The 13,404-nt window shown below is 41.6% G+C and overlaps 1 protein-coding gene across 3 annotated transcripts; it reads left to right on the top strand.

Moving 5' to 3' along the window:
• The first annotated feature begins 73 nt into the window (after nt 1–73).
• On the top strand, nt 74–13,006 carry ndufaf6 (NADH:ubiquinone oxidoreductase complex assembly factor 6). Of its 3 annotated transcripts, none has more exons than XM_024385258.2 (9): nt 74–336; nt 661–760; nt 5,439–5,561; nt 5,901–5,957; nt 6,053–6,155; nt 8,934–9,067; nt 10,375–10,476; nt 11,704–11,760; nt 12,532–13,006. In XM_024385258.2, exons 1-9 carry the CDS (start codon nt 146–148, stop codon nt 12,658–12,660), a joined length of 996 nt encoding a protein of 331 aa, XP_024241026.2. In that variant the 5' UTR covers nt 74–145; the 3' UTR covers nt 12,661–13,006. The 3 variants fall into 3 exon arrangements, with proteins under 3 accessions (XP_024241026.2, XP_042160581.1, XP_042160583.1); XM_042304649.1 differs by having other exon boundaries at nt 194–336; nt 661–764; XM_042304647.1 differs by lacking the exon at nt 10,375–10,476.
• Nucleotides 13,007–13,404: the final 398 nt, after the last annotated feature.

The raw sequence follows: 13,404 nt of genomic DNA, 5'->3' as shown, positions 1-13,404 counted from the left end.
TTAACTAACTTGAGACAAATACTTTACCTAAAACGAGTGTTCTGTATTTAAAAATACAACAGAAAGCGGAACACAAATTAAATAGGGAGGAAGACTTTTGTTGCGACACAAGGTAAGGGTGAAAGTTGAAGGGTATGTTGTCAACATGGCATCTGGCATTAGTGCAAAGCATGGATTATTAACCACAAAATGTTCGGTGTTTCACTCACTACAAAGAAAGATATTGCCACACGCTATTTGCATTCAACGACCTACAGAAGTGAAATGTCTACGAGCTTCAACAAACTCGACTATAGAGTCGCAGCACAACGAAAAATACTGTATCGATATTGTGAGGTAAGCAAGCCAACTTGCTAGTTAGTTAAATATGGCTCTAAATGGTATGACTTGCAAGCATCCTTCTATGCACAAATTGCATGGGCCCTCTGTGACTGGCTACATTGTCCAAATGTTCCTCAATGAAATGCTTTGAAGAGAATTGGACTTTCAGTGTATATACTGAATTGAAATGGAATTGACCCCAACCGTGGCTAGTTGTTTGTTTTTGTTACGTGTGTTACTGCATCCAATGTTTTCATTGTGAAGAAGTTAGTCCACCACTAGCATTACACTTGACTTGTTTTGATTAACTTGCCTGTGTTCACTGCCTTGTTTCCCCAGGTCTCGGGACTATGACGGTTTTGTGTCCTCCCTGCTTCTCCCGGAGGATGCCCGACGCTCCTCACTGGCCCTGAGGGCCTTCAATGTCGAGCTGGCTCAGGCAGGTATTCCAGCAAGCTCAGTACTGAGTACCCTTGACTTGTTCCACATTTTGTGTTACAGCCTGAATTCAAAATTGAATATTAGCAGGCTTCCAGCCCACAGAGAATATTTTTTAAATATTTAAATATCACTCATCTTAACACAATACTTCATAATGACAAAGTGAAAAGATTTTTTCAAATGCATTTAAAATTAAATACAGAAATATCTTGTTTACATAAGTATTCACACCCCTGAGTCAATACTTTGTAGAAGCACCTTTGGCAGCGATTACAACCCAGTCTTTCTGGGTAAGTCTCTAAGAGCTTTGGACACCTGGACGCAGCCACCACCATGCTTGCAAATATGAAGAGTGGATCTCTGTGACGTGTTGTTAAATATGCCCCAAATATAACTTTTTATTCAGGACATAAGGGTAATTTCTTTGCCACATTTTTTGCAGTTTTACTTTAGTGCCTTATTGCAAACAGGATGCCTGTTTTGGAATATATTTATTCTGTACAGGCTTCCTTTGTTTCACTCTTGTCAATTAGGTTAGTATTGTGGAGTAACTACAATGTTGTTGAGCCATCCTCCATTTTCTCCTATCACAGCCATTAAACTCTAATGGTTTTAGTCACCATTGGCCTCATGGTGAAATCCCTGAGCGGTTTACGTCCTCTCCGGCAACTGAGTTAGGAAGGACACCTGTATCTTTCTAGTGACTGGGTGTATTGATACACCATCCAAAGTGTAATTAATAACTTCACCATGCTCAAAAGGATTTTCAATGTCTGCTTTTTTTAAATTTTAGCCATCTACCAATAGGTGCCCTTCTTTGCGAGGCATTGTGAAACCTCCCCGGTCTTTGTGGTTGAATCTGTGTTTGAAATTCACTGCTTGACTAAGGAACCTTACAATTATCTGTATGTGTGTGTGGTACAGAGATGAGGTAGTCATTCAAAAATCATGTGAAACACTTATGGCACACAGTGAGTCCATGCAACTTGTGACTTGTTTAATACATTTTTAACCCTGAACTTATTTTGGCTTGAATGCTTATTGACTCAATATATTTCAGGTTTTTATTTTGTAAACATTTAGAAAAAACAATTCCACTTTGACATTATGGGGTATTGTGTGTAGGCCAGTGACCCAAAAAATCTCAATTTAATCCATTTTAAATTCAAGCTGTAACAAAATATGTAAAGAGTTGAGGGGTGTGAATACTTTCTGAAGGCGCTGTATGAATATACAGTGGGGCGAACAAGTATTTGATAACCTGCAAAATCAGCAGTGTTTCCTACTTACAAAGCATTTTTTAGCATAGGTAGTACACTTCAACTGTGAGAGACGGAATCTAAAACAAAAATCCAGAAAATCACATTTGTATGATTTTTAAGTAATTAATTTGCATTTTATTGCATGACATAAGTATTTGATACATCAGAAAAGCAGAACTTAATATTTGTTACAGAAACCTTTGTTTGCAATTACAGAGATCATACGTTTCCTGTAGTTCATGACCAGGTTTGCACACACTGCAGCAGGGATTTTGGCCCACTCCTCCATACAGACCTTCTCCAGATCCTTCAGGTTTCGGGGCTGTCGCTGGGCAATACGGACTTTCAGCTCCCTCCAAAGATTTTCTATTTGGTTCAGGTCTGGAGACTGGCGAGGCCACTCCAGGACCTTGAAATGCTTCTTATGGAGCCAATCCTTAGTTGCCCTGGCTGTGTGTTTCGGGTTGTTGTCATGCTGGAAGACCCAGCCACGACCCATCTTCAATGCTCTTACTGAAGGAAGGAGGTTGTTGGCCAAGATATCGGGATACATGGCCCCATCCATCCTCCCCTCAATACGGTGCAGTCGTCCTGTCCCCTTTGCAGAAAAGCATCCCCAAAGAATTGTTTCCACCTCCATGCTTCACGGTTGGATGGTGTTCTTGGGGTTGTACTCATCCTTCTTCTTCCTCCAAACACAGCGAGTGGAGTTTAGACCAAAAAGCTCTATTTTTGTCTCATCAGACCACATGACCTTCTCCCATTCCTCCTCTGGATCATCCAGATGGTCATTGGCAAACTTCAGACGGGGCTGGACATGCGCTGGCTTGAGCAGGGGGACCTTGCGTGAACTGCAGGATTTTAATCCATGACGGTGTAGTGTGTTACTAATGGTTTTCTTTGAGACTGTGGTCCCAGCTCTCTTCAGGTCATTGACCAGGTCCTGCCGTGTAGTTCTGGGCTGATCCCTCACCTTCCTCGTGATCATTGATGCCCCACGAGGTGAGATCTTGCATGGAGCCCCAGACCGAGGATGATTGACCGTCATCTTGAACTTCTTCCATTTTCTAATAATTGCGCCAACAGTTGTTGCCTTCTCACCAAACTGCTTGCCTATTGTCCTGTAGCCCATCCCAGCCTTGTGCAGGTCTACAATTGTATCCCTGATGTCCTTACATAGCTCTCTGGTCTTGGCCATTGTGGAGAAGTTGGAGTCTGTTTGATTGAGTGTGTGGACAGGTGTCTTTTATACAGGTAACGAGTTCAAACAGGTGCAGTTAATACAGGTAATGAGTGGAGAACAGGAGGGCTTCTTAAAGAAAAACTAACAGGTCTGTGAGAGCCGGAATTCTTACTGGTTGGTAGGTGATCAAATACTTGTGTCATGCAATAAAATGCAAATTAATTACTTAAAAATCAAACAAATGTGATTTTCTGGATTTTGTTTTAGATTCCGTCTCTCACAGTTGAAGTGTACCGATGATAAAAATGACAGACCTCTGCATGCTTTGTAAGTAGGAAAACCTGCTAAATCAGCAGTGTATAAAATACTTGTTCTCCCCACTGTATATGCATATATTGGAAATGATGATACTATAATCCTCAATGGGGTGGTCTTACAGTGGGGCAAAAAAGTATTTAGTCAGCCACCAATTGTGCAAGTTCTCCCACTTAAAAAGATGAGAGAGGCCTGTAATTTTCATCATAGGTACACTTCAACTATGACAGACAAAATGAGAAAAAGAATCCAGAAAATCACATTGTTGGATTTTTTATGAATTTATTTGCAAATTATGGTGGAAAATAAGAATTTGGTCACCTACAAACAAGCAAGATTTCTGGCTCTCACAGACCTGTAACTTCTTCTTTAAGAGGCTCCTCTGTCCTCCACTCGTTACCTGTATTAATGGCACCTGTTTGAACTTGTTATCAGTATAAAAGACACCTGTCCACAACCTCAAACAGTCACAGTCCACTATGGCCAAGACCAAAGAGCTGTCAAAGGACACCAGAAACAAAATTGTAGACCTGCACCAGGCTGGGAAGACTGAATCTGCAGTAGGTAAGCAGCTTGGTTTGAAGAAATCAACTGTGGGAGCAATTATTAGGAAATGGAAGACATACAAGACCACTGATAATCTCCCTCGATCTGGGGCTCCACACAAGATCTCACCCCGTGGGGTCAAAATGATCACAAGAACGGTGAGCAAAAATCCCAGAACCACACGGGGGGACCTAGTGAATGACCTGCAGAGAGCTGGGACCAAATTAACAAAGCCTACCATCAGTAACACACTACGCCGCCAGGGACTCAAATCCTGCTTAAGCCAGTACATGTCCAGGCCCGTCTGAAGTTTGCTAAAGAGCATTTGGATGATCCAGAAGAAGATTGGTAGAATGTCATATGGTCCGATGAAACAAAAATAGACTCAACTCGTCGTGTTTGGAGGACAAAGAGTGCTGAGTTGCAACCAAAAAACACCATACCTACTGTGAAGCATGGGGGTGGAAACATCATGCTTTGGGGCTGTTTTTCTGCAAAGGGACCAGGACGACTGATCCGTGTAAAGGAAAGAATAAATGAGGCCATGTATCGTGAGATTTTGAGTGAAAACCTCCTTCCATCAGCAAGGGCATTGAAGATGAAACGTGGCTGGGTCTTTCAGCATGACAATGATCCCAAACACACCGCCCGGGCAACGAAGGAGTGGCTTTGTAAGAAGCATTTCAAGGTCCTGGAGTGGCCTAGCCAGTCTCCAGATCTCAACCCCATAGAAAATCTTTGAAGGGAGTTGAAAGTCCGTGTTGCCCAGCAACAGCCCCAAAACATCACTGCTCTAGAGGAGATCTGCATGGAGGAATGGGCCAAAATACCAGCAACAGTGTGTGAAAACCTTGTGAAGACTTACAGAAAAACGTTTGACCTCTGTCATTGCCAACAAAGGGTATGTAACAAACTTTTGTTATTGACCAAATACTTATTTTCCACCATAATTTGCAAATAAATTCATTAAAAATCCTACAATGTGAATTTCTGGATTTTTTTTTCTTCTCATTTTGTCTGTCATAGTTGAAGTGTACCTATGATGAAAATTACAGGCCTCTCTCGTCTTTTTAAGTGGGAGAACTTGCACAATTGGTGGCTGACTAAATACTTTTTTGCCCCACTGTATGTCCAATACTTGTCCAGAGCTACGTGTTGATGTTCAGGCATCCTGCTATTGAAGATAATGCTGTTATGGCAAGAATAACACATCAACCTATAGACCTAGATATGAACATGGATAACAGTGAGGAAAGGGTCTAGTAGAGCAATACATTTTTTGTGCAACTCTATATGCCTAACAGTTTAAACTTATTCAATGAAGTCTTCTGAAAGGGATTGAGAACCCTCGTTTTTTGTTTCTCTCGAAGGTGAAGGACTCTGTTTCCCAGAAGACTATAGGTCTGATGCGGATGCAGTTCTGGAAGACTACAGTGGAGGAGATCTACAGGGATGACCCCCCAGTGCAGCCTGTCAGTGCAGAACTATGGAGGGTCTGTCTGGAGTAGACATCTTCTGTTTTAATTTTCAGTGCTGTATTTTCAACTGCGGCTATTACAGTCGCCTGTATATCGTTTGGACTTTGCATATAGCCTGGTTTCTTCCTAGGTTCTGGCCTTTCTAGGGAGTTTTTCCTAGCCACCGTGCTTCTACACCTGCATTGCTTGCTGTTTGGGGTTTTAGGCTGGGTTTCTGTAGAGCACTTTGAGATATCAGCTGATGTAAGAAGGGCTTTATAAATAAATTGTATTTGATGCATAGCATTAAACATAGCTTTTCCAGTGCATTTGATGTGTACTGTTTTAAACATCTTCAAATATCTCCTTTTGCAGGCGGTGAAGAAACACTACCTGACAAAGAGGTGGATGCTTAGGATAATCTCTGAGAGAGTAAGCAAATGTTGCATTTTAGGTCATGGATTTGTGTGGATTCAATTCTAGTTCCGTTTAATTTATTTGATATTTGTCTCTACTGTTGCCAACAGGAGAAGGACATGGAAGACAGAGCTTATAGAAACCTCCAGGAGTTGGAGGCCTATTCAGACAATACCCAGTCCTCACTACTGTACCTTCTTCTGGAGAGTTTAGGTGAGCAGGTGTATGTGTGTTTTGTGCTTGACTCCACTGACTGACGAGTGTACAGCATGTGCATTGTTCTGTTCCCGGGGGGACATCGAATTTATATTCACAATTAACTTCCCAGTGTTCAAGTACCTCTTTTAGAAATGATGAGGATCGTGCTTGCCAATGCAGCACATTGACTAAAATGAGAAAGATGAGAATTGCAGCCACCGACTGGAACATTGCCGGGAACTTTTAATTGTGCCTTGTTTAATGATACCATGTCCGCCATGGTGTTACAGAGCGCTCTATGCATAATTGCACTTTGAAAATGCCATCAGAATGTGTCAATATAGCCACTGAACTCCATTAGATTTGTTGAAAGGCTGGACAACAGAAACTACCCATAATTTCCCCTCTACATGAAATGAATGACTGATTATTTTTAATTTAAAAAAATGTTTTAAACCTTTTATTAACTAGGCAAGTCAGTTAAGAACAAATTCTTATTTTCAATGACGGCCTAGGAACAATGGGTTAACTGGTCTAGGAACAGTGGGTAACTGCCTGTTCAGGGGCAGAACGACAGATTTGTACCTTGTCAGCTCGAGGATTTGAACTTGCAGCCTTTCGGTTACTAGTCCAACACTCTAACCACTAGGCTATCCTGCCGCCCCATTACGACTCTGCTCCTTCCCTATTTGGAAGAATCCTGACAGGAACAGTCACATTATATTGTGGATGTACAGTGCATTCGGAAAGTTTTCAGACCCCTTAACCTTTTCCACATGTTACTTTACAGCCTTATTTTAAAATGCATTAAATAAAAATGTTCCTCCTTGATCTACACACATAATGACAGTGAAAACGTCCATATTTATAAAAACAAATAAACAGAAATACCTTATTTAGCTAAGTATTCAGACTCTTTGCTATGAGACATGAAATTGAGCTCAGGGTCATCCTGTTTCCATTGATCATCCTTGAGATGTTTCTCCAACTTGATTAGAGTCCACCTGCGGTAAATTCAATTGATTGGACATGATTTGGAAAGGCAGACACCTGTCTATATAAGGTCCCACAGTTGACAATGCATGTCAGAGCAAAATTGTCCGTAGAGCTCCGACACGTGATTGTGACATGGCACAGATATGGGGAACGGTACCAAACATTTCTGCAGCATTGAAAGTCCCTAAGAACACAGTGGCCTCCATCATTCTTAAATGGAAGAAGTTTGGAACCACCAAGGCTCTTCCTAGAGCTGGCCGCCCGGCCAAACTGAGCAATCAGGGAAAAGGGCCTTGGTCAGGGAGGTGACCAAGAACCCGATGGTCACTCTGACAGAGCTCCAGAGTTCATCTGTGGAGATGGGAGAACCTTTCAGAAGGACAACCATCTCTACAGCACTCCACCAATCGGGCCTTTATGGTAGAGTGGCCAGACGGAAGCCGCTCATCAGAAGGCACATGACAGCTCGCTTGGAGTTTGCCAGAAGGCACCTAAAGACTCTCAGACCATGATAAACAAGATTCTCTGTTCTGATGAAACTAAGATTGAACTCTTTGGTATGAATGCCAAGCGTCACGTCTGGAGGAAACCTGGACAAAATCCCTACGGGGAGGTTTTCTGTGTCAAGGACTGGGAGACTAGTCAGGATCGAGGGGAAGATGAATGGAGCAAAGTGCAGAGATCCTTGATGAAGACCTGCTCCAGAGTACTCAGCACCTTAGACTGGGGTGACGGTTCACCTTCCAACAGGACAATGACCCCAAGCACACAGCCAAGACAACGCAGGAGTGGCTTCGGGACAAGGCTCCGAATGTCCTTGTGGCTCGGCCAGAGCCTGGACTTGAACCCGATTGAACATCTCTGGAGAGACCTGAAAAGAGCTGTGCAGCGATGCTCCCTATCCAACCTGACATAGCTTGAGAGGATCTGCAGAGAGGAATGGGAGAAACTTCCCAAATACAGGTGTGCCAAGCTTGTAGTGTCATACCCAAATAGACTCGAGGCTGTAATCGCTGCCAAAGGTTCTTCAACAAAGTACTACGTAAAGGGTCTGAATACTTATGAAATATTACATTTACATCAAACATTTCTGAAAACCTTTATTTGCTTTATCAGTATGGGGTATTGTGTGTAGATTGAGGAAAAAACAACAATTTAATCAATTTTAGAATAAGGCTGTAACGTAACAAAATGTGGCAAATCAAGGGGTCTGTATACTTTCCTGAATGCCTTGAATACAAAATAATGATTACTTATGCAGATTGTTTTATGACTTGAGAGGGAGACTTAGAAGCAGGTCCAGCTGTATTCACTTGCGCGATTAATTAAGTGGCATTTCTGCATCGCAAGTACCTGCGTTTCTGTCAATCATTTGCATGTTCTTTTGTGGAATGTCATTATTTTGTCCCCCTCTGCAAAGGAACCTGTCACACTTGTTCCAGTTTAATTGACTAGAAGAGACATCTGACTCAAAGCCTCAACCTGTTTCAAGTACTGGGCATTCAGCATGAAAGCATTTCCCAGTTATTAATATCAAAGTGTGTGCACTTCATTGTTGTGATAAATGATGTATACAAGAGAACAGTGTCTGCTTAAGGTTTTAGCATGGCCCTAGTCAATCAAAAACAGTAACTATGTTTCTGAGGTAAACTAGAAGACAAATTCTTCTTGTACCTAGACAAAGTGTATTTAATACAATAGTTTTTTTTTTTTTGTTTTAAAAAGGGGTGCAATGTTTTAACTTTAGTTATTTTCTGTCTTCTCTGATTCCCTTTGTGTGTGGTGTTTTTTGTCCAGGTGTGAAAGATGTCCATGCTGATCATGCTGCCAGCCATATTGGTAAGGCCCAGGGGATCGTGATGTGCCTAAGAGCCACGCCCTACAACAGCAGCAGACGCAAAGTCTACCTACCTATGGACATCTGCATGCTGGTGAGTGACCATATCTGCAGCAGAGGTATCAAAATGATGACTTTCCTGCTAATGACGTTTGGTACAGATGGATGCCATTCCTGATCTATCTCAGGCCTTTATGTCACATGATATTCCTGCTAGACCGGTTTGGCATTATCAACACAGTGAGGGAGTGTGTCACTACTCCAAATGAAGTATGCCAGAGGCACAGTTATAATGAAACCCCATGACAAATGCACTGGCTGTAGTTACAAGTCAAATTCACAGCTTTGTCTGATCCATCTGTCAACAAGGCCTCTGAGCCACAGCTGGAGTGACAGGGGACTGTGTGCAGCTGGTTTATGATGTGACATCAGGAGATGTTTTTACCCCTACTAGTCCAGTGTGTGTGACATTAGTGACCTCGTCAGGTTTGTGGAGGCCTCCAGGTCATTTGCCTATCACTATTGTTTTGGCACCTGGGGGCGCTATTGTAACATCATAAAGGTCTGAGCACAATTGAAGCTCCCTAGAGTTTCCCCCTACAGTCCATCTATGATTCACCCCCCCCACATTAAAGCCTGGTGGGTTTCCTCCACTTTCTGTGTCATTAAGGGACAGTGAGTGCTTTGAAATTTCCCAATTATTTTCATCCGGTCATAAGTTAATTGCTCTGGTCAGAAGCAGAAGGGACTGTTGGTGTCCAGGGGTTTAACTACTGCAGCCTCTGTCTGTGGTGATGTTACATTTTATACAGGCTTTGGCATTGGACCCTCTGTATGTTTGTGTTTTGTTGTTGCTCCCATTGCTTGACAACAGCTTCTAGCCGAGCTAATAACTTGCAATACCAAGCTTCATTGTATTGAAGTTCCCTGACTTGATTGTTTAGTTTGTCAAGCTAACATGTGTAGCAGCATGTCTACAGACACCGACTGCCTTGTGTTTTTGGGCAATACAAATCTCCTTGTCCTCATATTATTGTTAAACTATATCAAACTAAACTCCTTATTTGTGTAATAAGATTCAGATTACCCGTTTTATATATATATATTTTTTTTTTTGCTGTCAAATTATCCGACTTCTACTCAGTTTCTAAACAACTTCTGTCTATCAGGGGGCTGACCTGAGGCCAACAGTTTAAAGGAGAAAGAACTGAGATCTGACAATCGCTATACATGCCGTGAATAATGAAGATCATTATCGGGAGCTTCACTTTATTCGCCCCATTTAGAGGCCATATGCTCTCAGCATGAGCAATCGGTTCGCTTGGCTAGATTAGTGGTTTGAAGGAACAAATCTCTCCTGTGTGAATAAGTGGTGTGAACAAAGGTGTGTGTCACCACCAGCACAGAGCCTCCCAGGAGGACTTCATCCGAGGAAGCCGGGAACAGAATGTGAGAGACGTGGTTTATGACATTGCCAGCCAAGCCCATGTACACCTAGAACACGTACGTACCCTTATGAAATTAGGACAGTGTTCCTCCAATGTTATTTGATGGGCTGTTCTTGCTTAACAGATTTACTGCTTTAAAAACCCCAGTCTTCAATAAGATTTGATTGAATTACATTTTTCATCCAGTCCTGGTAAAAAAAAAAAAATGGAGGGCTCTGACAGTGTGTTCTCATGTGGGATCAGTCGTTTTCTCTAATGGTTACTACAATACGTTTTTTTTTTTTTACCCATACGACACACACACTACCGTTCAAAAGTTTGGGGTCACTTAGAAATGTCCTTGTTTTTAGAAGAAAAGCTAATTTTTTGGTCCATTTTGAAAGAACATCAAATTGATCAGAAATACAGTGTAGACATTGTTAATAGGCTATCTACATAGGTGTACAGAGGCCCATGATCAGCAACCATCACTCCTGTGTTCCAATGGCACGTTGTGTTAGCTAATCTAAGTTTATCATTTTAAAAGGCTAATTGATCATTAGAAAACCCTTTTGCAATTGTTAGCACAGCTGAAAACTGTTGTTCTGATTACAGAAGCAATAAAACTGGCCTTCTTTAGACTAGTTGAGTATCTGGATCATCAGCGTTTGTGGGTTCAATTACAGGCTCAAAATGGCCAGAAACAAAGGACTTTCTTCTGAAACTAGTCAGTCTATTCTTGTTCTGAGAAATGAAGGCTATTCCATGGGAGAAATTGCCAAGAACCTGAAGATCTCGTACAACGCTGTGTATGCCAAAGGTCTGCAAAGCTGTAATTGCTGCAATCGAGAATTCTTTGTTGAAAGCAAAGTTTGAAGGACACAATTTATTATTTAAATTTAAAAATCATTATTTATACCTTTTTATATCCTCAACCTTTATAACCTCAACGTCTTGACTATTTCCTATTCATTTTGCAACTAATTTCAAGTCTGTTTTCCATGAAAACAAGGACATTTCTGAGTGACCCCAAACTTTTGAACGGTAGTGTACTTAATCAATTAACGTTGGTGACACTTGTAACTTTGTTTTATTGTGAGCTTTGTTTTTTTTTTTTTTTTTTGAGTTTGTACAAAAAAGGGATTGAAAAGAGAAGCAGTCCGAAATTAAGTAGCTACTGGTGTTTTATATGCGCGTCATTGATTTTGCATGTCTACAGACCTTAATCTGTTATAAAACAGATTATAGCTTTATTAGCCTGTGTTGGTCATTTTACTCAGTTTGAACCTTTTTGTCTCCACAGGCCAGATCATTCAGCAAGAACATACCAGTTTCTGCTTTCCCTGCCTTCCTCCAAACGGTGGGTTGTTATTATTATAAGAATGATTAGCATTTATTGGGTTAGGTTGTGGTCACTGTGACTGACGTAACATCATGGAAAGGGTCATTTTGTAAAGCGTTGACCAAAGACAAGACTCGTGAACTGATCTATGGGGCTTCTTTAGTCTTGGCACCAGGGAAGAGACCAGGTCTGTGTGTTAGTTTCACTTCGTTCTCTTATCATTTGATGATTATTATTTTTTTCATTAATCCTCCAATCAGGTTCATCTGAACCTAGGTAAGGAGGAGCAGCATCTGTTGAACGATCCTTTCTCCTCCTCAACCACCTCCCAATATCCTGACATGGCTGTCTAGCCTATCCCTCCCTCCCATCACAGCAAGCTCCCCATCAGTTTGCCAGACAGACCTTTTTTAATGCTCCAATTTAATCACACCAGACAGACCACCAAGGACTGCATTATGGGCTCTTACCACTGGCACTCTCAAAAGCAGTCTGATTCCCACAGAGAAGGGGCATGAAAGAGGGCAATAAAGGAAGGGCAGAGCATATTAACCAGAGCCTTGAGAATGACGCCAAGGTGAAGAATTTGAGGTAGACAAATGCCCCGCATCGTGTGTTTTATGTTTTGAAGGGTGGATGGTCACAATGCGTCTAGGGCAAAGAGGAAGCACTTTCCTGAGCTCAGATAATGCTCACGCTAGCTACCACATGTAGAGAATAAGGACTGACACACACACACACACACACAGTGTGTTGATGCTGTTTCCCTCTTTCTGGCTGCTGTTCTAGGTGGTGCTGGAGGACTACCTTCAAAGGGTGCGGCGGGTAGACTTTGATGTGTTCCATCCCAGCCTACAGAAAAGAAACCCACTGATCCCCATCCAGCTTTATATTCGCTCCTGGAAGAAGACCTATTGACCTGTATGGTGGGACCTTATCGTTTGCCCTATTGTAATTTATACCAGGTTTAAACATCCGGTTTTCCAAAGTCCCGCTCTCGTATGTTGGTTTCTAAGTAGACCTATCTACAACAGTGGATTTCAAGAGACTCTTCCATCTATGACGTCAGCAGTCCCCAGAAAAGGATTCTGATCTAAAACATGCCTCTGCCATCTAAACCAGTTCACCTGTGTTATTCCCTGTTGCAGACTAGACAGCTGAGGACCACAGACAGATTATTGTAAAGCAATAACTACAGTACTGGAGACTGAACTGATGCCCTGATATATTGAGTATTTTCAGTAATAAATCATGTAGCCATGTTGGTCTGTGTTTTCTCCTTTTTAAAGCTTAAATAAAGATGTCACAACCATAATAACAGTAGTGTATGTCATTGTGAATTATGATGACATTTAAATAAAATCTAGAGCTTTTTACATGACTTACATGTAATTATCACTGTCATTTGTGGAACAGGCTGTATACATTCACAACATAGCTTTTTACCAGCACAAAATTATATGTTACTGTTGCTCCTGACAACCATTTATAGCCAAAGTAGGATGCAAGTGTGTAATTAGCATAGTGCTTAGTTTACCAGAGAATTTCTGCCTCCAGTTGATTGTTTTGATCTGGACCAGATGCCAGGTTGTGGAGTTGAAAAGAAAAGGGCCATTTTGAACAGTTTATATACGTTTAAGTTTTATTCCTCAAAAGCAGGAA

Source organism: Oncorhynchus tshawytscha, linkage group LG23 (assembly GCF_018296145.1).
Source record: "Oncorhynchus tshawytscha isolate Ot180627B linkage group LG23, Otsh_v2.0, whole genome shotgun sequence".
In the NCBI taxonomy this organism is placed as follows: domain Eukaryota; kingdom Metazoa; phylum Chordata; class Actinopteri; order Salmoniformes; family Salmonidae; genus Oncorhynchus; species Oncorhynchus tshawytscha.
This window is presented reverse-complemented; position numbering and strand designations above follow the sequence as displayed.

Bases quoted from the DNA above. Each gene is read 5' to 3' on its own strand.
- ndufaf6 (XM_024385258.2), top strand. From the start codon at position 146: ATGGCATCTGGCATTAGTGCAAAGCATGGATTATTAACCACAAAATGT. The intron at 5,958-6,052 runs GTAAGCAAATGT...TGTTGCCAACAG, and splicing joins TTAGGATAATCTCTGAGAGA to GAGAAGGACATGGAAGACAG. The intron at 11,761-12,531 runs GTGGGTTGTTAT...CTGCTGTTCTAG, and splicing joins TCCCTGCCTTCCTCCAAACG to GTGGTGCTGGAGGACTACCT.